Here is a 22,451-nt window from a genome sequence, read left to right as displayed (position 1 = left end):
GTAAAGGTAGCAAGTATGTTAGTCTTAGTGATCGCCACCCCAGACATGTAACCGTCAAAATAAATGAGGCAAATAGCAAAAAGAAACTGCTTTGTGGGAGTTTCCAGCAGGCAGGAAAAGCATTGTTTCCAAAACAAGACTTGAAGTCGCATGATACCAATAAACCAGGTCCAACTGCACAGTAGTTTGAGTCGGATGCGAAATGTTCCGCTGAGGATGAATTACCCACTATGCTACTGTAGAATGAGTCACATTTACATGGAAAAAGACCACGAGCAGATCTTGATTGGAATAAGTTCAGAGCTCTACACGAAGCTGGCGGGTCAACTTTCTGTCACACGCGAGTGCAGCGAGGCGACACGTAATGAATTATCCACTGCTAATCTTGCCCGGTTCTCATGACCTACATGCACATCTGAATCTCTTATGCGCTGCTATCTCATCACATGCTGTACCATAATCACATTTCCTTAAACTGAACGGCACACATGTCAGCCTGCAGTCACGATATGACAGAGCGGTTATGTTGTGAGACGCAGGTGTAGAACATCACGTCCTCGTATCCTTGCAGACTCTGCGTTGTTATGCTCTGCTTCCACACAGTGTTCCTCGCTGCGGTGAGTGGCCAACTACATCCATAATGGCCTGTTTACTGCTGCCCAGACTCTGCTACAATGTGGAGGGTGGATGAGGATCGACTTGGCCACACGGGCTCAGAATAAATGATTGAGCCACTGATTAAACAGAGAATCATTTAGCCCAAAACTTATATCAGACCAGACTTGTTAGAAGCCACTGAGTCAGAACAATTTGCTCTAATGACCATGTGTTGCCTCAGTCATTGTATGTTGCATACATGCTTGCTGTTTTCTGTACGTGGCCTGCAATTCATCCCTAATGAGCTATAATCATCGTTACAGACACAATGGATGCATTTTATTCAGCTCCTGAAAAACCTGATGAGATGCCGCCAACATTACATAAGCGGGTTCTTCAATACAACACAGACATCTTGACTAAAGTGGTCCAAAATTACAAAAAACAAACACTTGTCCTTTCTTTCGTCACTGGGGTGATGTAGCTTCCACTTTTAGTTTCTATTGCAAGCTTCCAACTTTAACTCTCCAAAGCTCCTGCTTGGTGAATGTATAAAAATACAATGTGTGTGTGTGTGTGTGTGTGTGTGTGTGTGTGTGTGTGTGTGTGTGTGTGTGTGTGTGTGTGTGTGTGTGTGTGTGTGTGTGTGTTAATCTGTTTGAATTCTTCCATTGGCCTCTCTAATGTGACTCCATCCTGTGTTTGGCTAGCTTTGACAGATCGGGATGCTTCTTTTCCTCACGAGCAGAGGTGGTGAAATAATGACGGTTAAGGTGATGCAGTAAGTCGTTCTTCAGTTCTTCTCAGATACTTGGACAAAATTATTATTCGCAGAAGGTCCTGTTGCATATTTCTCCTTGCGCTTCCTCTTTGATCTGCAAGTACTTAGCCTGCAGATCCTCACTGGCAACATTAGTAAGCATTCATCACACAAGGTGTCTCATCTTTTAAGGTGATGCGATTCTATCCACTGTGTTAGTTTATTGGTGATCTTATTTTTTTATTTGTTAGAGTGGACTATGTATGAATTTGGCCCCCAGTCACATCAGTCTTAATACTGTACTTGCATTTGAGCTGATACAGTTTTAATAGTGTATTTTTCACATCTTAATTGGTTTTGTTTGTCATACTTATTCACACATGTAGCATAATTGTAATCATGGGAATCTAACAAGCTTTACAATTATGTAAAAAAAATAAATAATAATAATAAAATGAGATGAGTATTTTTATATAGTTGACACGTTTAAATAATTGCGTTCTTCTCACTATACCTTGCACTTACCACATGTACTAATACTTACACAAGGAAGAATATGTCCAAATACACAGTGTTTGTGAAAGTAAAATAATTAATTTTCTTGCAGGTTGATGCTCCATTTTGTACAATATACATATATGCTGTACAGTAAAGAAATTTTAAAACTACAAAAACTCTTTTAGATATACATTATTTATTTTTACCATTTTGTAATTTAGACACTATACTGTAGCTTCAATATTGCCAGACTTACTGGAAGTGCCTATATTGGTCTTATGTATCATACAGTGAATATATTTGAAGATCATTAGAAGTTGTCACAAACTGAACCATGTGGATGTTGTAATGTGAATACATTGAATTACAAGACTATAATTTCTGTGGTATCTCTGTGTCTGTCTCGTGCTTATTTTTCATCTTTTCATGTGGATTTTCAGATCTTGCTCAGAGACAGCATTTTATCCAATTCTTTGTCATTTTAAAGTGTTATTTAAGTGTAACTCTCAAATATTGGGCTATGTCGATTGATAAGAAGCAGGAGACACATACTCCATATGTCCCTCTCTGGGCACTGATGGAGTATATCTGTATTTCACTCATATAAAAAATCATGTTTTACATTGCATGGAAGTATTTTTTAACATTCTGTCTTTGAAGTGAAGCTCGAGGAAGCTATTGTTTGATAGTCAGCCAGTTGTAGCAGATGTCAGTGTTGAGGATAGGGATAACAGGGAGACCACGACATGGAAAGACCCCTGCCACAAAGGTAAGGGTTATAGACTGATATCCTGTGTGTAAACGTGACTCTTTATAGTGTAGAATTACAGCATATTTTTCTAAAGTCTCATGTAGGTCTATAGATACAGATGCATTCTTTATTCATCTCTATTAATCTATTAATCTCTCTAATCACTTTATATTCATCGACTCTTGCCACAGTTTCCAAGCAGGCTGCAATTTACCATACTAGTGGAGAAAATGTATCAGCACACATGTAAGTGGCATTTTTAAAAACACTGCTGAAGAGAGTAAACAGTAATGTTTTACTCTAATGTCAAGACAACGTCATATTTTGAAATGAGAGTGCACATGCTCTGTTCCTCTTTGTGGTTTTGGCGTATTGCTGGACAAGAGCTGATACTCATTTTTAAAGGTTTGGCAATAAAAATAACAATAGAAATACTGTTCATACAACTGAATTATAGATTTCCACTGAATTGGCTGGAGGGCGTTTTCTTGCCAATTTCAACTCATTCACCACATCTGAGTTGTTCTTCATGCAGATCCATGTTCCTGCCCACTTTCTGTGCTGCTGCGAGCTTACAGTAATGTCCACTGCTGCCAACACGATGCAACAAACATTTGGCAGCCTTCAAATAAAAATAATGCACTGCCAGCATCCTGTAGAGGTCAGCCAGGCCCGGTGGAGACCGTTAACTGTTTTTGTGTTTTCTGCTTTAGCATGCGATTAGTCCTACCTCATGTCACCTGTATTTAAAAAAAATGATTTATAGAACTGCTAGTTTCACCTCTATTACCTTACTGTATTTACCAAAGAGGAAGAAAGAAATGTAATTCCATGGTGTTGTTCCAGGAGAGGCACAGACCAGGACTGGGAAATATTGTTTTTACCACGCTAATGTCAACAGTGTGCTTGTAGCTACTTGTAGCTAGCTATTTAGGCTAATATGAAGCTACAGGCAATTTGAGGAGGGATGAGAAGTGATGCCACCCCCCTGATTAGCAAAATGATCAAAATGCATCCCCCATGCTAACCTGCCATTCCCCCTCTCCATCCTCTGGTAGCAGAGGGAGTGCAGGACAGGGGGTTGTTTGGTTCAATATGTTAGTCTAGTCTGCCTGACTCATTGATCCTTTATCTGACCGAGGTCTGTGCAGGTTAGAATCTACTGTATGGCCCTGATCATGCCTCTGAAATATCAGCAGCCTCGCTGTGTGTGGAGCTGTCCATGCTGTCACAGAAACATTTGTAATTGTGCCTTTTTTTCCTCTCAGCCCTGCACTTCTGTCAGTATCATCTTGGATCTATAATATTATCTAAACTCTATCCTGTAAATACTCAGTTCAATACTGTATTCAGGCTTCCTGTTTCATTTACTCACCAACATGCAAGCAATTTGAGATATGAGCAACTTCCCACCATTAACTTCGTTTTAAATTTTTTTTTTTTTTTTAATATGTTGGATTTTGGACATCTATTTATTCATATCCTTATATTTTCACCTTTGTTTTAAATTTGCACTCTTCCAGACATTGTTCTACTACTCCTGCACAATATTTTCCCTCAGGATAAATAAAGTTCAGTCTAATCTGATCTTTGAAAGCAGATATTATATCTACAGGGACAGAAGATTTTAAATTGCTCACTGTTAATCACAATATAATAAGAATTTTAATTTCACTCAGTGTCACTTTCATGACAGCAATAGTGTCTGTGGCTCCAGCTCAAATTTTACCATCCAGCACAACAGCAGATTCTCATTTATTTAAAATATGGACCAAAACATTGCCAGTATCGTGTCTGTTTATCATGTGTCTACCATTTATGTAATCTAATAATCAAGCACAAGGCTCAGAGGTGCCACCTGACTGCACCTGTTCACAGTGGAACCACAAGAAAATAAATGAATATGGAGCATTTTAGCACCTTAGCTAATTCTGCATTTCACTTTGGGTGTTTAATAGGTGACGTTAAACAACCCCTGAAGCCAAAGAGAGACGTGTGGACGTGTTCATAACAAGTGGGTCTGCTGTGTATAGACCGGTTATCCCCATAGCAACAGAGAAACTTGAGAAATGAGGTCTGACCACCTGGTGTGTCAGCAGGCTCAACAGGGGAAGTGTGACCTTATCAGATGATGCATTTTTATTAGGGGGGCCTGAACATTAAAGGTGCATTGGTACCCGCTTCTTTTTCAGGCTTTTAAAAATGTCTCTTGAATGAAAAGTTTAGGAAAATTCTGAGTAAGAAAATCCATTTAACAGCAGTCTAAAGTCTGAAGATTCACGTTTAGCTTCAGACTGAAACATCCTTTCATTTATCTGCGTCCTTCCATTACTTTCCTGGGTCAAGACAAGTTCAGTGAGCAGTCTAATTAGTTTCCTGCAAAGAGCTTAACTTTATCTGGAACATGATTCAGTTTTCACTATTTGCCAGCCTATTTTTGGTGACTTCATGACTCATTTTAATCAAACTGACTGCAGTTGATTGATTTCAGTTCAGTCAAACAGCATCTGCATTATTTAGAGTAACAGACTTGCTCATGGTTCATGATGCAAGACAGTTAATTATACTTATCAGTTCAATTTCATAGTGGGTGAATAGTTTAAAGGCAGTGATGCACTCCATTTAAGGGCACCGAATCTGGCGAAGAAGACAAACATGAAGTGGTCCGCACCCCCTTAATCAGGATTACATTTTCTCAGTTTACATATGTCCTCATCTGCATGATATGCGTTTATTCATCTTATTATGTGAGCCATCCTTGTAAGCTGTAAACATATAGTGTAGCAGCCGGAGGGGCATCATTTATCTCTGCGTGTTGATTTGAACAAAAAGCAGGTCCACGGTCCCTCTGGCACATTAACGCCACAACACGCTGCAGGTCTAATAGATTAATTATTAACTGCGAACATCTGAATCGTGGTTTTGTGTTGAGGGTTTGCCCACACACTGCAGATGTTCGCTGGAACATCTCATGAGCGCTCAGCGGAAAGGTGGGATCCTCCACGGCAAGTAGTTTTCGCAGCTTTTTGGCGCATCACGTGTGCTCCACCGTGAACGCGGCGCTCAGTATCCACCCTGTCGCCTCCGCCGAAACACGCTGTCCTCCGCAGCCGAGGAGCGCGTACAGTATGAGCAGGGGGCGTGAACAGATGTGGGTCGGTTTGATGTGAAACGACAGCATTCTTCTTGCCTCCATTTTTATCTTAAAATAAGAAGTTAGACGCGCCGTGAAGGGAGGGGGCGAAGCTGCGAGTTGGGTAAGTCTCATGGTGTTCTGTTTGCTGAGGACTGTCAGTCATTGAAAGAGCATGCGGGTGCCTTTGCCTTGATATTTTGTTCTATATCTCCGAGGCTAAAAATGTGGTGAAGTTTGCAGCGATGTGATGTTTAGATCGTTAGATTTATAGATTTATCCCGCTGTCCCGCATTAACAAACACTCAAAGCGGCGCAGCTGGCGACTGGCAGAATCCAGAGGAAGCTCATCTGGTAACTCAGTATGCGTTGATCAATCGAGCCCAGTGCAGGTGGTATCACCAATAATTCAACAGAGATCACGTGATTGTTGCTATGTTTATTATTATCATTAACTCAGCGCAAGTTCCCTCTTTGTTCCTTAGTGTATTTCGCATCAGATTTTGTTTGACATTAATCTCTAGTCTTCATCAGGAAGGAGTTTGGGCCCCTAGAAAGTGTTGATTTGCATTCATGCACCTCTGTGATTTCAAGTGCAGAGGCCCCTCACCACAGCAGCCAAGCACCAGTGTCAGGAATCTTGATCAGGAAGGCAGTCACTGCACCTAAAGGACAATGAATCACTTTTTATTATTACACCAGCCTAATTATTGAATCCTTAGGGCACTGTGTGGTTCCTTACATCCCTTTATCAACCACTCGTTTGATGTTTGCATTATGTTGTGAGGAAAGCGGGAGAAGAACAGGGAGTTTTAGGTTAAACTGTAGCTGCTATTTTAATTTTAGGCATTCATATTATTCAGTTTCAACACCATGACCTGATTAAAAAGGGACTTCAGTCACCTTCAGGAAACTCCCCCTCCCTCCATTATGGACCTGACTGTGCACTCTTGTCTGAATCCCATCCTGACTCTGGAGAGCAGTCATTGTGCATACAGTACATAGGGAACCTAGCCCATTAAGAGCCTCTCTCAGAGCAAAGCCCACTGTCAGACACAAGCTTTAAAGCAAACTGATGAAAGCAGTGTGTGAAATACTTGTGGGATGCGATTTAGCAGATTGTTAACAAAAGTAAAATCAGCGTCGTGTTATCGTAACATGATGACAGGGTGGGATGAATGGCTCTCCTTTAGACGTGCATCCTTAATTGGCAGGCGCTTTTTCTGAAAACTAAGTGCTTCCTTGATGCATAAAAGAGAAACACTGAGGCCATTGTTGTTTACGTTCTTGTTGTGCCAAAATTGTGTTCTACTGAACGTCTGTTAAAGTCAGACAAGCATGAAAGCCTTTATGTCATCGGCTGCAGCTACATCTTTTTCCTGCACAGTTCAAAGCCCTGTGTGTGGTTTGCTGCACGGAGGAGGGATCCATAGGGAGTTTGTCATGTCACTGAATAAGAAGTCTGGCTATTAAACAGCATCAAAGCTCGCCTCTTTACATCGCTCTGCTCTCTCTGATTCTATACATCTCTGTCTCATCGTGTCATCGTCCAAAAGCACCAGACTGAACCGACTCGGTTATCTTTCTGTTACTGAAATAACTCCTTTTTCCTGGTCACACTCGTTGCCTTTCTAGGTTGACGTCTACAGCAGGTGGCTTGGTGCAATTGTCTTCAGATTAATGCTTTCGATGTTACTGCATTTTGCAGTGTGTTTACATTTCTCCTGAAACCTGTTTGCTGTCACTTTATTAGTCAGATCACACTCAGAAGTGTTTGGAATCCTATATTGGACGTTAAGATGGCGTAAAAACTCCATTTGCAACGTCTGAAGCAAACCTGGTTGATTCCAGATGTCTCATTGAACCCCACTCGTAGCCCTGCGGTCATTAGTGAATTCTGACTGGACACATTTATCAGTCACTCATTGCTGAGTTCTGTCATTCCCCTTAAAGTTAACCTTCACCGTTTCTAAAGAGCTCTAAGCACCATCACTGCTGCTGAAGAGACCATTCTACAACTGCTGCAGTTAGATAAAAGAATATTTTACCAAAAAAAAGTGTGATATGATGTATCAGGTACTTTGTTTCTTCTAGACCTGAGGTAAAGAGGAGGTACCTGTTGTGTCTTCAGGTTGGCGATGGCGATGACAGATGATCATGATTTTCCTGGTTGTTCAACATACTGCAGTGTTTAAACCAGTGTATCTTGTACTTCCAGAGTAGTTTGGTTTCCATCTTCAAATTTCTTCTTTTTTCTTCTTTTACTGAGTGTGTGTCGTATCATTGCGCCTTTGTCACTTGGATTCTAGATAAGATCATCTCCAATATGAAATACTCCATTTAATGTATATACTGAGCTTCGTATTGACTCGTTAAGTCTGCTGTACTGTGTGCTGCTGGTGGAGGCATACCTGACCTTTTTTTTTTTAATTTGGTGTGAATACAGTGGGCTGCACGGTGGGGCAGCAGGTAGTATGCGTGCCTCACAGCAAGAAGGTCGCAGGTTCGATTCCCAGGTCAGGCCTTTCTGTGTGAAGATTGCATGTTCTTCCCGTGCATGCGTGGGTTCCTCCGGCTTCCTCCCACAGACCAAAAACATGCTCATTAGGTTAATTGGTGACTGTAAAATTGCCCCTGGGTGTGAGTGTGAATGGTTGTGTGTATGTGCCCTGCGATCTGCTGGCGACCGGTCCAGGGTGTACCCCGCCTCCCGCCCGCTGACAGCCGAGATAGGCTCCGCCCCACCCCCCACCCCCCACCCCCCCACGACTCCGAAAGGGATAAGCAGCATAGAAAATGGATGGATGGTGTGAATACAGTCAAGAATCATTTTTTATTTGTCTTGCAGTGTGGAATAGTTTTTTACCCTTGTTTTTTAAGAAGATGACATGTTTTCTCCTCTGCTAGGCCTTGCATTAAATGATTTATTTGCATTACATTTTGAAAACCACAGCTGCCGTTTCCATTATCATGCTTGTAAAAAATGAGAACTGTGATAGATTTCATTAATGCATTTCTTTACCTGCTTATCACCAGGGTTACATAGTTTTTTGTGTCCACGCTGGGAGCTGCCAAGGCCAGATGCATCATTTACAGATTGTCTGTCAGGCATTATGCTCCATTCTCGTGAACATGATATCTCAGGAACGCCTTGAGGGAGTGTCTTCAAATTTTGCACAAAGGTCCAGTTGGACTGGAGGATCAACTAATTACATTTTTGTGGTCAAAGTTCACTGTGACTACACACAACAAAATTGGCCATAACTCAAGAATTCATATGCTTATTATGGCACAAGTTCACATCAATGTCTAACAGCTAGCTATCTAGAAAAATGCTCAACATAGCGATCATGCTGCATACCAGTGCAGCCAGGAGTCACCAGGGTTGATTGTTTGTTTGACACGATGCAAATTCAGCAACAAGGAGGACAGGACCTCTGAGATGCTTTGAAGTCACTCAGTTAATCGCCACACTTCTCAAGACAGCTGCATCATATAATGTCTTAAATACACTAAATGCAGTGTATCATTCCTTCCAGTGTTTTAAGCAAGGCTATAAAAATCTTCGACATACCGTATCTTTCGCAAAAGCCTCAATGTTTAACCTTACTTTAGTCCAAGAATGCTTTTCCTAATATGTAGGCCTGTAATGATGTGCTGTCTGACTTCTAAATCTGAAATCCTGCCAGCAGGTGTGAGAGAGGACAGCCATCTATAGAGAAACCACTGCTCAGGCAAGGTGCAGTAGGCCATGAAGAGAATGGACAACACAGCCACAGGCAGCTGGACTCTAGACAACAACCCTACCTCCTCTGCAGTGAAGAGCTCCTGCCAGCCCAATCTGAAGGTACTGTGCTTTATGGAAAAAAAAGAGGAAAAAACTACATAAGTGCAGTAATGCAGGCTGGTGGGGACAGCGTTATCTACCAGAGAACGGACTTAAGAACTTGATTGAAGCGTTTCAGCCTGAGGGACCATATGTTGTTTTCAAAGTCACCTGACTGGCAGAGAGTGGAAACACAAATATCTCTCCAATGACTGGGATTACATGTGACTGGGATCACATGTATGTGAGAAAGAGAGCCAGTGAATGCAACCTCTTGCTACAAATGCAGGCATCTCTGCTGTGCTGTGAAGTCTCTCATTTAAAGAGCAAATTCATTACAGAAGAGAAGCTGAATAAAAGCACTTTAAGTGTCTTCTGCATCTTGATGTTAATCCACGAAGACCCACTGAAAGTATGAGTTGAGCGTGCTGCATGTTTCTGGTAGGCCAAGCGGATGACCATGAAAGGTGTTGAGTGCAGCAGCTCTCTGTGCCCTTTGGTTTGGGTATTAGGTCGTTGTGAAAAATTCCTGAGACAAAGTTTGTGCTTCAGTAAAATAGGTCAGAACAGAGGGTCTGTACCTCTTTATTGGATTAAGAAGCACATTGGACAATAGTTAAAAAGCTGCTTAGTGAAGTAGTTGAGCAACTGCAAGCAACAATAATAAGGAATTCCAGTCATGTTGCCTTTTTGTCCATGTGTGTTTTCCACTGGAATGTGATAATCCCACCATGAACTTCAAGCCTGGTCTTTGTCTCGCCCTTCAGTGTCTCATACAGACCCACAAAGTAACCTTCAGCGTCTGTATGTGACGCTCCGGGTGTCAGCTACTGTAACTCCATTGCAAACCCAATGTAAACACACAAGAAAGACAATGTAACATGAAATGATATAAGCATTAATCATAGCAGGTATAGCTAATGGCTGGATGAATGCATAGAGAGCATAGCAGGGTGATGCCCATAGTAACAATGCAGCAAGAGGGATATAAAAACTGTTGAAAGTGAGTTTTAAGAGGAGAGTTCACTGTTCCACGTTACAAAAAGTGGCGCAGGTTTCTTTAAATTAGGTCATTTGGCAAATTGCAAACGCCATGATGTCTGTATAAGATCTCCAAGTTAACTCTGTCAGTGCAGTCATATGAGACTGCATCGTGCCTCAGCGATCCTGCGGAAGCATTACATCCACTTATATTCTGTGCCATTGCGCACTTGACTTTAGAGCAGAGCCTGCACTTTTACAGTGTTGAGAGTTATATTGATCAGCTGCAGATCACCCAGGTGGTTGCCATAGCTCCACTGGTCGGTCGTAGCTCCACTGATCTTTCGGGGGTTTGACAATGTGCCCTCCAGGGTGCCCCTTCAGTGGAGAAAACATGACGATGACGTGCCCACTAAGGTGCTCTTTCTGTTAGGAAAATGTGATGCAGTGCTGCCCCACGTTAGAACATTTTTGGCCCCTACAGGCTTCTAAATAGTTAAATAGTTCCCTGTGTGTTTTTGTTAAAAAGTGTGGTAGTTATCATTTAAATCTGAGTCACATAACAGAAAGGGTTTGGAAGTGTTTCCCCACTTTGTGCAGGCTGGTGCCCCACCCCATGCAGCTGCTGCCCTTTTTCTTTGTTCTTGTTCCTGCCCCTTAGACAGCCTGAGTCGGCCGCTGATTATCCCCTCACAGATTTGAGACTTTCTTCTTCTCACTCTGTAAAACCATGCTAAGGGAGACTGCTGCTGCAGAGAAAGTGAGACTGAGTGAGAAAAACAAAAATGTTAGATTAGACAGTATCTGAAATGGGGTTGTAGTTCATGTGATCTAAAGTTTGAAATGATGGCCGAGGTGTAAAGTCCAAGCTGTGTGCAACATCCGCGCCAGCGCTGCTGTAGGATCTGCCGTCACTGGGATTTCCATAAGCAGACTGAGGTTTTGAGCCACTGGAGCAGACGACTAAGCCCAGCTCAGGGTGTCAGGGTCATTACTCGTATTCATGATCCACTTCTGATTAATCTTTTCTCTGCTTCTTTGGCCAATGAGGACACAAATATTACGCTTGGTTTTCCCAAAAGCATAAGACTTCACCATTTGCTATTGAAGTTTCACATACCTGTTTTCAGTGTTTTGTGAATGACACCAAACTGTCTCCTGTTTTTCAGCAATAGACATACAGAGAGAGCTCAACTGACTAACAGACACTTTCACTATCAGGGTAGATTACAGTAAAGATGTAAAAATACTGTAAAAATAAATAAATAAATAAAAAGAACAAAGTGTGCAAAAAGTGTACATGTCACCAGGATTTTAAAGTAACTTAATGATGATACAGCTTTAGTCACACAGAGCACTCAGGACCAGAATAGAAACTGTCCTAATTGGCTTCATTTCATAGCAGATTAATAGATTAAGGGACTGAGAAATGATACCATGTATTGTTATATTTTGTGTATTATGAATTCACTGTATTTTTAACACATTTTGAGATTTTGGAAACCTGCGTGGATGTATCTTTAAAATAGGTTTTAATGGTGATATCATTTCTGTCAAAAATTTGGGATTTGAATTCATAGCTGCTTTCGGATGCATGTGTGCATGTGTGTGTGTTTGTCTCTGCTGTGCTCGGGCTATTTTGATCCCTGCAGGCTGTGTGTGTGTGTTGCCTCTCACCTGTTTCCAATTACGCTGTCAGTTCATAGTGCAGTGGATGTGTCTGTGTCCTTGTGGGATTGGCTTCTCTATCAAACTTGCCTTGCCTCTAATCCTCCCTTTGTTACTGGCTGTCAGTGTCCACAGGTGGCTTAGCAAAGGGAAGAGGGAGCTCAATACTGCACCAAACTTTCAACAGAACATTGCAAGCTTTCCTTCTTCAAAAGTGTATCTGTACTGCAAGTCATGCATATACACACAAACGCTTATATATATATATATATATATGTGTGTGTGTGTGTGTGTGTGTGTGTGTGTGTGTGTGTGTGTATGTATGTATATATATATATATATTATATATATGTGTGTGTGTGTGTGTGTGTGTGTGTGTGTGTGTGTGTGTGTGTGTGTGTGTATATGTGTGTGTGTGTGTGTGTGTGTGTGTGTGTGTGTGTGTGTGTGTGTGTGTGTGTGTGTGTGTGTGTGTGTGTATATATTTATTTATTTATTTTGAAATGAATGTGTGAAGTTTGTTGTTTGAACTGCACTACCACTAATAATAACTCTAGTAATATTAATGATATGATAAAAATGATATCTTAATCAGTCGTCTTGAACAGTTGGTTGGTCTTTCTGTGTGTTAAACTGGTTTAAAACATACATCAAATGGAGAATGTTTTACATCAGTCTTGGACATCATGTGTCTGTTTTGGGGTTGCACAAGCGAGCTGCCTCAGTGCGTTACTGTTCTCATTATACATGCTGCCACTTGGTGACATCATTAGAGAGCACAGTGTATGTTTCCATTATGCTGCAGCTATAGACTCCATTACTAACTGTCTCTTGGCAATAAAAGAATGGATGAGCAATAATTTCTTGTGAACAAAACCTACTAGTCAGCTCTCAAACAAAGAGAGAAATTGTGTTTAATAATGTGGAGAAATTAACTCCCTGCATTAAATCTGAGGTTACAAATTTTGGTGTCATTCTAGACTCCTCAACAAGGTGACTAAAACTTCATTTTTTCACCTTAGAAACAGCTAAAGTACAACCATTTCTAAATCAAAAAGATGCTGAAAAACTGATTTATGAGTTTATTTTAAATCGACTTGATTACTGTAACACATTATTTACTGGTCTCCCGAAAAAAAAAAAAAACACTGGCAGACTTCAGCTCATTGAAGACTCTGCAGCTCAGCTTTTAACCAGAAGCAAGAGGAGAGAGCTCATTAGTCCAGTTTTAGCTGCTCTGCTCTGGTTTCCTCTAACATTCAGGATTGATTTTAAGGTCCTCCTCCTCGTATACAAAGCACTTAATGGACTAGCATCAAGCTACATCGCTAACTCCCTCATTTGTTGTTAGCCTTCAAGAACACTGCGATCATCTGCTGCTGGTTTATTTGAGGTTTCCAGCAGTTGAAAGAAAATTGGGGATGCAGCCTTTGTCCATTACCCCACCAAAGCTGAATCTTTTGTGCTTTGCCTCACGCTTATACACTGCTGCATTCTTTTAAAATGTTCATTTTACTTGATGTTATGCATTCTGTATCATCTATTTTCACCTATATTTTACCATTTTATGTTGTGATTTGATGCAGGCAGATAAGACCCACAGTGAGATTACATCCATGAGGAGACGCTCTGAGGTGGCTGTGAAATGCCTGCCTCGGTGTGGTCCAGACCTGTGGTGAATCAGTGTCTGTAGAGAAGGAAAAAGATTCTGTTGTGTCTGCGAACCACAGAAAGCACCAGACACCAGACAAAGAGCTCTTTTAGAGCTTCGTCCTACTAGACTTCTTCAGATTTTTATCCTTATTCTGCTCTATTTTTACCTAGATTTTAATACTTTATTGTGTGCTTTTATGCATTGACTTTATGTTTATTGTCATCCTCACTTCTCATTTTTTATCTGTTTTTACATCCATTCTGTCTTTCCTATGGAAAACACTCACTTGATTCATGTGATTTCTTTCTTGTGAAGCACTTTGAGCTGCATTCCTGTATGAAAGGTGCTATACAAATAAAAGTTTATTATTATTATTATTATTATTATTATTATTATTATTATTACTTAATAATAATAATAATAATAATAATAATAATAATAATAATTATTATTATTATTATTATTATTATTATTATTATTATTATTATTATTATTATTATAATAATAACTAACTGAAGTAACTGAAGCCCTTTGGGGCCATTTTGTTTGACAAAGTCGTCTTCTTTTTTTGCATCTCTGTAGATGTTCCTTGCAGCCTTGTCCTTCGCCTACTTTGCCAAGGCTTTATCAGGCAGCTACATGAAGAGCACAATTACACAACTAGAGAGGCGGTTTGATATCTCCAGTTATCTGATCGGCATCATAGACGGGAGCTTTGAAATAGGTGAGTCTCTCCGTTCCATTTTGCCCATGTGTCTCCCTGTTTACTGGCCACTTGTGAACATTTTGAAGCATTTAGATGCTAATGCAAGTAAACCATGAATACGTCCTCAGCATGTCATCGAGCTTGACACTATAGAATGTATGGATCCCTTTGAGCATTGAATAGTCACTGGTCAGATACCTAATTGACTCTTAATGAGTGAAGAACCTTTTGAAGCTTCAGCATGGAGGCTGGGAATAGAGAGATTTGTAAAGGTTAGTGCAGATGCACAACAGGCTGGGGACACTGAATGAAAAATATGTCATATTGTATGTGTATGCTTCAGAGAAATGTGAATGTTCATGCTGACTGTGATCAAAACATACACAGTTCTCTGGTAGGGCTGTTGATACTGTCACTGATAAACAGGCAGTGGGGTCATGAGACACACCTGTCCCCTAAATTCTGTGAAAACCCTGTTTGTGTGAAAGCACATGACACAGACCAGTGTCATGATGGAGGACAAGTGCATTTCATGAATAGGCTGTGGACTGTTTCCAACCTTGGTTAAATAAAAGAGCACAGTGTGTGTGATAGGGCTGTATGAATTTGAAGAGCAGTTTCTTCTGTATGTTTATCTCTGGATTCCTATTTGAAATGTTTTAGATGTTCTCAGTTGTTATTCTGAAGACTTTTTCTTGTGTATATATGAAGTACTTCTTGATATTCGCTCATCAGTTGGCTAAATTTTGTATGTATTTAATGCCTTTGACGCACCTCCATCTTTTCTGACCATCTCAACCATGTAGGAAATTTGTTGGTGATTGCCTTTGTGAGCTATTTTGGTGCCAAACTCCACCGACCCAAGATCATAGCAATCGGATGTGTAGTGATGTCTTTTGGGACCTTTTTGATCGCCATGCCTCATTTCATCATTGGCCGGTAGGCAAAGTGTCATGACTGTGTGAATGCAAATTCTGTCTGTTTATTTCTTGTATTTTAGGCTTCATGCACAGTAAACGCAGCGTAATTACAGTATGTCTTGCACTTTGAAAAGCACTCTCTGATGTATGTTTTTGTGCTCCACATTGTGAGTATCTAACGATACCCGATGCTTTCTCCCTTCCCTTGTTTAACAGTCACATTGGTATTTTGTACGCAGCTATAAGATCGAAACATCAGTTCGATCTTCAGTGAATTCAACCAATAACCTCTCTCCATGTCCAGAAAGCTCACCTGAGTCCACCAGGGCAGGTGACCGACCCTCTGTACTGCCCTCTAGAGGTGAGATCAGGAGTAGAATCCTTATTGTTTGTCAAAGAAACCCCACATTTATTCATTGAAATGTTTTTAGGATTTGAATTAAAAATGATCATCTAGTTTTTCTTTTTTCATTTTGAACTGTAGGCTGTGAGCGAGAGTCCAGTGTTTCAATGTGGATCTATGTGTTTCTGGGAAACGTCCTGCGTGGTATTGGAGAGACTCCAGTACAGCCTTTGGGAATCTCCTACATCGACGACTATGCACAATCCGAGAATGCTGCCCTCTATATTGGTAATATACCTTACTCACTGTCCACATTTGCAGCTTTGGTATGGATTCAGGTCTTTTCACTTTGAATGTAATCAATTAAGGAAGGGTATTTGCACAGTTGAATTAACAGCCATTGTAAATCTTTTTGAGTAGTAAAATGAAAATCCCTTTCTTTGTCGTATACTCTAGGATGTGTCCAAACCATATCGGTTATTGGGCCTGTCTTTGGGTACCTGCTGGGGTCACTGTGCGCCAAGATCTACGTCGACATCGGCTATGTCGACATGGGTGAGAGAGCTGTTGTCGGACTGATAAATTATGACTGATTAACTTACATTGTTGTGCTTTGTAAGTTGTTGCGGATTCTCCTTTCTTCACACTGCAGAGATGCAGTCACACCCCTCTCTGGACAGCTGGATTTGGAAATTCGTTTGTCTAAGTTACAGTGTCAAAGGTTCAGTGTGTATGATTTAGTGGCATCTAGTGGTGAGTTTGCACATTGGTTGAAAACCCCTCGCCTCACCGTCCCCTTCCAAGCATGAAGGAGTAACACAAAAGGCCCTCTTTAGTACTGTATATGGTTTGTCCATTCTGGGCTACTGTAGAAACATGGCAGACTTTGTGGAAGTGGACCTGCTCCCACTGTAGATAAAAAGAGCTCACTGTAAGACAACCAAAAATATTTTCAGGTGATTTTATGCTGATGAATAAATAATTATTGATATTGTATTCCATTTCTGCCAATAGATCCCCCTAAATCCTAAAAATTGGCTCTTTTAAATGTGCAAAAGACATAACCCACCTGCTGAGGGGAAATTAATTGGGTCATGGTAAATTCTGGGATTCATTATAATCTGACTGGGAAGCAAACACTTTGAAGCTGTTGTGAACCTTTCTGTGTAACGAGCCAGGAGACATCTCACGTTGCCTTTGAACTTCTGCCACAGCCCTACGTTTTAAGTCTCACGTTTTAACTGACTCTGACCCTGAAACTGACTTTCCACAGAAAACGAAAATGTAACGATAGTAACTGATAGCAAAACATATCCACGTACTGTGCTGATAGGCTTCTTACCTCTATGCAGAGACGGTGACTATTACCCCAGGCGATGCCCGCTGGGTGGGGGCGTGGTGGCTGGGCTACCTCATCGCTGGTACCATCACCCTCATGTCTGCTGTTCCTTTCTGGTTCCTGCCTAAATCGCTGCCCATGCCTGTGGATAAACACGATACCAGCTGCACTCCAGAGCAAACCAGGTTTATCAAAGATTCCCCAACCATGGTGCACAAGTTCAGACCTGAGGAGCCAGCTAATTTACATCAGATGGCCAAAGGTATGATCATAGTGCGCGGTCTATAGAATCTGAACAGATGTTGTAAATCTCTCTTTTGCAACGTCTTTCCTTCAGAATCCTTCATTGATGTGCAGTATTCTAACATTTCTATCACAACTGCAAGCTGATTTCTTTAAACTTTATTTCTTCTTATGAATTTAACTTCTTGTGAACATGTTTGTGGGTCTAGCTCTGAGCCTGCTATAGATGCAAATTATAAACAGACAAAGAAAAAATGCTCAGATGTGTTGAAAGAGGCAATACCTATGTTTTGAGTGCTATTCATCCTTCCCCACGCAGAGTTTGTGCCCACAGTGAAGAGTCTCCTTGGAAATCCTGTGTACATCATCTACTTATGCGTGACCATCATTCAGTTCAACTCTCTCATCGGGATGGTCACCTACAAACCCAAATACATCGAGCAACACTATGGCCAGTCAGCATCAACAGCCAATTTTCTCATGGGTAAGCAGAGTGTTTTGATAATTCATAATGTTTACCTTGTTTGGATGATTTTAGTCAGGTCGTTTCATCTTTGTAGATGAGTTACAAGCTTGTTCAAAACCTGTGTTGCCTCACTGAAAGGAGAGTATTTAAGGATGCAAAGTGATGTGAGCTGGACAGTCATCATAAGTGTTTCATGAGCCAGCTTTTGATGAATTTTTTATGCTCCAACTCCCACATCCCTCTAAGGTAAATGCAGCAGCTTCAAAATGACAACCAGGTTTACTGCGATCGAAATGACAAACACTGATTTAAAAAAGCACACAGAGTAATTGTGAGGTCAGCCTGATGGAAATGGAGACAGCCTGAGTGAGCGGTGTTGCTGCCTGATGTTGCCTGCTCATGTTGCTTCCTGATCCTCTGTCCCTTTAAGAATCCGTTGTATTCTGCGGTTTGGTTAGGCATGATCAACATCCCAGCTGTGGCCCTGGGGATGTTCTCTGGAGGGGTTGTCATGAAGAAGTACAAGCTGGGTATCATGGGAGCAGCTAAATTTGCCTTTGGGACGTCCCTGCTGGGCTACTTCCTGTCGCTCTTTTTCTTAGCCATGGGCTGTGAGAACTCCAAGGTGGCAGGCATCACAGTGTCATACACCGGGTATGTGATGTCTGGATGCATTTCCCTCACATCGTAGAGGAATAGGTAGCATTCAAAGGAAGGATCATTTCAGCTAACACATTTCCTTGGGTTCTTTTTGCATTGTGTTGCCTTTCTTTGTCTCTATTTTCATATGGCCGTTGCCTCGTATTTGATCAATTTTTCATATGAGCTGTCAATAATGTATTGATTTTCTTCACGTTTTCACATGCAGAGTGGAAGGTTTGCCTTATCAGGAGCCGTCCCTTTTCTCTGACTGTAATTCGGGTTGTTTGTGCTCGAGAAGAGAGTGGGATCCAGTGTGTGGAGAGAACGGGATCACCTACGTGTCCCCGTGCTTGGCAGGATGCGCCTCCTCCACTGGCTCTGGCAGAAATACGGTCAGACACACACCACCGACTTCATGATACACTCATGTTTCTCTGTATAACAGTTGACGAACAAGCACGACATAATATTTGGGCTTGATTAGTGTTTTGTTCATATGCAAGTCAGTTGTATGTGTGACATGAGAAGTGTTTCCTGCTGCTCATCTCTCATCGATAAACTTGTTGTTTTCTTCTTCGTTAGGTGTTTGACAATTGCAGGTGTGTAGCGCTGGCTGATGCCCGGCCAGGAAACCTGACGGCCACTCTGGGCCAGTGTCCACGCAGAGACAGCTGTGACAAAATCTTTCCTTACTTCCTGGCTCTGTCCGTCCTCAGCTCCTTCATCATCTCTCTTGGGGGAACGCCTGGCTTCGTGCTGCTCGTCAGGTCTGTTCACAGCCTTCTTGTGGACTCTTGGAATCACAAGACTCATCTCACATGCAACCTGTCGTTGAAGCAATACATCATCTTGTCATTCTTGGACAGATTACACGCGCAGCTGTTATCAGAGTTATTTCCATATGATACAGTGTTGTCAGTGGAGATATTTCTAACTAGAAAAAAATGAGATGTATGAGATGCATTAAAGCATTCTACTTCTGTACCTTAAAACATCTCATCAATGTAATCTTCTTTTGTAGCATTTTATTGAATTTTCTAGCACTAAATTTTAAATAATTTTCCTTCTTTAAGTGTTGCAAGGTTTAAAAGTTGAGTTTCCTTTAACGCTCCAGTCTTTTTTTCTATAGGTGCATTAAACCTGAGCTGAAATCTCTTGCTCTTGGAATCCACACACTGGCCACTCGCACCCTCGGTGAGAGCCATCTTTGTCATTTTGTACATTACTGTCTGCTTGGTGTGAATGTCAAGTGCAGGGAAATTTCCTGAGAGCTGACATTCATCTTACTGTATGTTGGTTTGAGCAGAATTAGTGGAATAATCAATGTGACCATTACGTGACGCTCAGCATTAAATATTTCTATAAATGTAAATAGAAGTTTCAGATGTCAGATATCTTGCAGCAACCCTTAATTTGTTCTTTGTTTGAAGTAACAAGTTCTTTGAAATTACACAACAGCTGGAATACCTGCACCTATATACTTTGGAGCCATAATTGACACAACATGCCTCAAATGGGCATACAAGATGTGTGGAGGAAGAGGAGCATGCAGAATATATAACACCTCAGCTTACAGGTACTTGGATCTGTACGGCTTTTGTTGTAAAACTGTATGTGATATCCGGTAGCTCTGCACTGCCCCGTAATGCTCGTTAACAAAATTATTACTGATGAAAAATACAGAGACAATGTTTCAGTTGTTAGACTCTTACCACCCGTGCTACAAATATGTGGTGTAGCATGTAGGTTTGCCACAGGGGATGCCAGAGGGAAGGCCATGTAAGCTGCTCTCTAATTCAGAAGCTGCCAGTCAGGGAGGTGGGTCCTTTAAGGACCTGAAGGACAACCTAAACCTTTACTTCTGCCCCAGATTAGACCACATAGGTGATTGTTTACTTAGTCAGCAATATTGTCATTTTAGAATGTAGGAGTCCTACAAGTGATCAGAATTAACAAGTTTCAGTAAAATGCTTTGAAATGGCGCCAGCGTTCATAGAACTACAAGACTTGCATCCTGATTTGTGTTAGTGATTATATGAGTTTGAGGCTGAAATTGTGACTTACCTTCAGGGATTTGTATCTTTGTAACAGTGTTGCTTTCTTGTTTCTGCAGGATCGTGTACCTGGGCCTGACACTGGGCTTGAGGACAGTCTCCTTCTTCCTGTGTATTTCAGGCTTTGCTCTACTCAAAAGACATATTAAGAGGGAGGAGAAATATGCTCTGACCAATGGGAGTGCAGAGTTGGAGTCACTGAGGAAGGAGGAGAACAGCTCTGTGCACCGTGAGCAGTTCATACTGGCCTCGGACTGCAATCCTGACAGAGAGACTCGCTTGTGAGCCTCGGCACAGGAAGGAAGGAGGAACACACACTGTGGACACTTTTCATAGCACACAGAGTATATATTTGTACAGCATTTGTCTAGATGTGCGATACCTGAAATAAGTCTTTTCAAAAACAAAATATGCTGGAATGTATAAATTAATGTGTTTGTGTTTTACATGAATGGAAGACTTTTGTAGAAAAAAAAAAGTAAGTGTGCTGTTTTCTATGTTGGTCTTCATTTTTATGATTAAACTTGATGAAATGGATTTTTGGACTGAACATATGTGAAGGTGCCTGAATTAGATGGTTTAATGCCATCATGTCAGTCTTGTGTGTGTGGAGCTTTCAGTTGAGAAGAGATGCCGAAGAGATTAAACAGGCCTGTTGACTGTTTCTGTGGCACATCTGCCGGAGGAAACGTGAATGTGGCTACACTGAGGCAAAGAAAGTGGTTCAGCCTGTGGATGATTCGGGTAAACAAGCAGATCAGACCTAGAGGCAACACAAGAACAGCAGCCCTCTGAATGATTATCCCATTAGCATTCAGAGGGCAAACTCCCACTTCCTGTCCAGATGTAACAAAGCATTCCCTCAGTACAATTACTGTTTCATTACGCTTTGTGGCTTTGACAATCAAGCTTCACTCAATCTTACTGTACTGTAGCAAGCTGACGCGGCTGTTTTTAAGGTCGAGAATGAAACTCGTTCTCGTAGGTAGGTGCTCGTAATCATGAAGATTGACTATCTAAAGTTCCATGATGCTCCTAATTAGGGCCGTATGATAGAGCAAATGCAGGAGTAGACCTTGAGTTGTGATTGTTTGTCAGTCTCTGCTATATATTTGATAAATTTGGCATTTTGCAGCACTGCCTGTTCAGCCGTGACACACTTATCAGTAGTACTGTATATGCATCACATCACCTCACAATACAAAACTTGTAGAGCAGCTTATGTTTACCAGAATTGTCTCTGAGAGAAATGTTAGTTTTACGAAAAATTTGACACTGTTTGATCTTATATGTATTGAATGTTGTATTTTGGCTTTGATAATGAGGCTTATTACAAAAACCTACCACATCTCCCTGACTGTACTCATTAATGAAACATTTTGTTTTCACTGTGTGATCCTACTCTGTGTCGATGTGGTACCAGCGACTTTTGAGTGACACCATGATTGATCTCAGCATGACGAGGAACGCGCTTTCCGGGGTTTTGTCTTGGTTATTACTCATGTTCATGCCTTTGTCATATACCAACCAGACTGTTAACAAATTACAGAATGTCAAAAACAGCTGGGCCAAACAGCATAAAAGATCATTTACATTATTTGTAAGAATTTCAACACCTGTTCAAAAAAGACGCTTTTTAACAACAGTGAAACAGCTTTGTCTAGATTAAAGGTTTAGAATAAAAATGTGACATGCACGTGTGACAGAAATTCATGGATGGTTGTCAGATCAGTAAATTATAATTCATAACAAGCATAAAGATGCAGTAACTCATTATACAGCATGTATGCATCAGTCATTATGGGCTGAAAGGAGGCACTGTTGATCTGGTCTAAGCAAAATTAAGTTTTAGCCTAATAGCATAATGTAT

The 22,451-nt window shown here is 41.1% G+C and overlaps 1 protein-coding gene across 4 annotated transcripts; it reads left to right on the top strand.

Annotated features, from left to right (window-relative positions):
- The first annotated feature begins 5,624 nt into the window (after positions 1–5,624).
- On the top strand, positions 5,625–21,116 carry LOC139337967 (solute carrier organic anion transporter family member 1C1-like). Of its 4 annotated transcripts, none has more exons than XM_070972825.1 (15): positions 5,625–5,863; positions 9,432–9,586; positions 14,451–14,592; positions 15,381–15,513; positions 15,711–15,855; positions 15,979–16,125; positions 16,294–16,392; positions 17,190–17,438; positions 17,739–17,903; positions 18,344–18,539; positions 18,754–18,919; positions 19,110–19,294; positions 19,657–19,721; positions 19,986–20,103; positions 20,641–21,116. In XM_070972825.1, the coding sequence occupies exons 4-15, from the start codon at positions 15,454–15,456 to the stop codon at positions 20,864–20,866; spliced, it is 1,821 nt and encodes a 606-aa protein (XP_070828926.1). In that variant the 5' UTR covers positions 5,625–5,863; positions 9,432–9,586; positions 14,451–14,592; positions 15,381–15,453; the 3' UTR covers positions 20,867–21,116. The 4 variants fall into 4 exon arrangements, with proteins under 4 accessions (XP_070828926.1, XP_070828924.1, XP_070828927.1 ...); XM_070972823.1 differs by having other exon boundaries at positions 5,628–5,863; positions 9,429–9,586; positions 15,734–15,855; XM_070972826.1 differs by having other exon boundaries at positions 5,672–5,863; positions 9,429–9,586.
- The last annotated feature ends 1,335 nt before the right edge of the window (positions 21,117–22,451 follow it).

This window comes from Chaetodon trifascialis, chromosome 10 (genome assembly GCF_039877785.1).
Source record: "Chaetodon trifascialis isolate fChaTrf1 chromosome 10, fChaTrf1.hap1, whole genome shotgun sequence".
Lineage (NCBI taxonomy): Eukaryota > Metazoa > Chordata > Actinopteri > Chaetodontiformes > Chaetodontidae > Chaetodon > Chaetodon trifascialis.
Note: the sequence above shows the minus strand (reverse complement) of the source record. Positions and strands in the feature narration are given on the sequence as shown.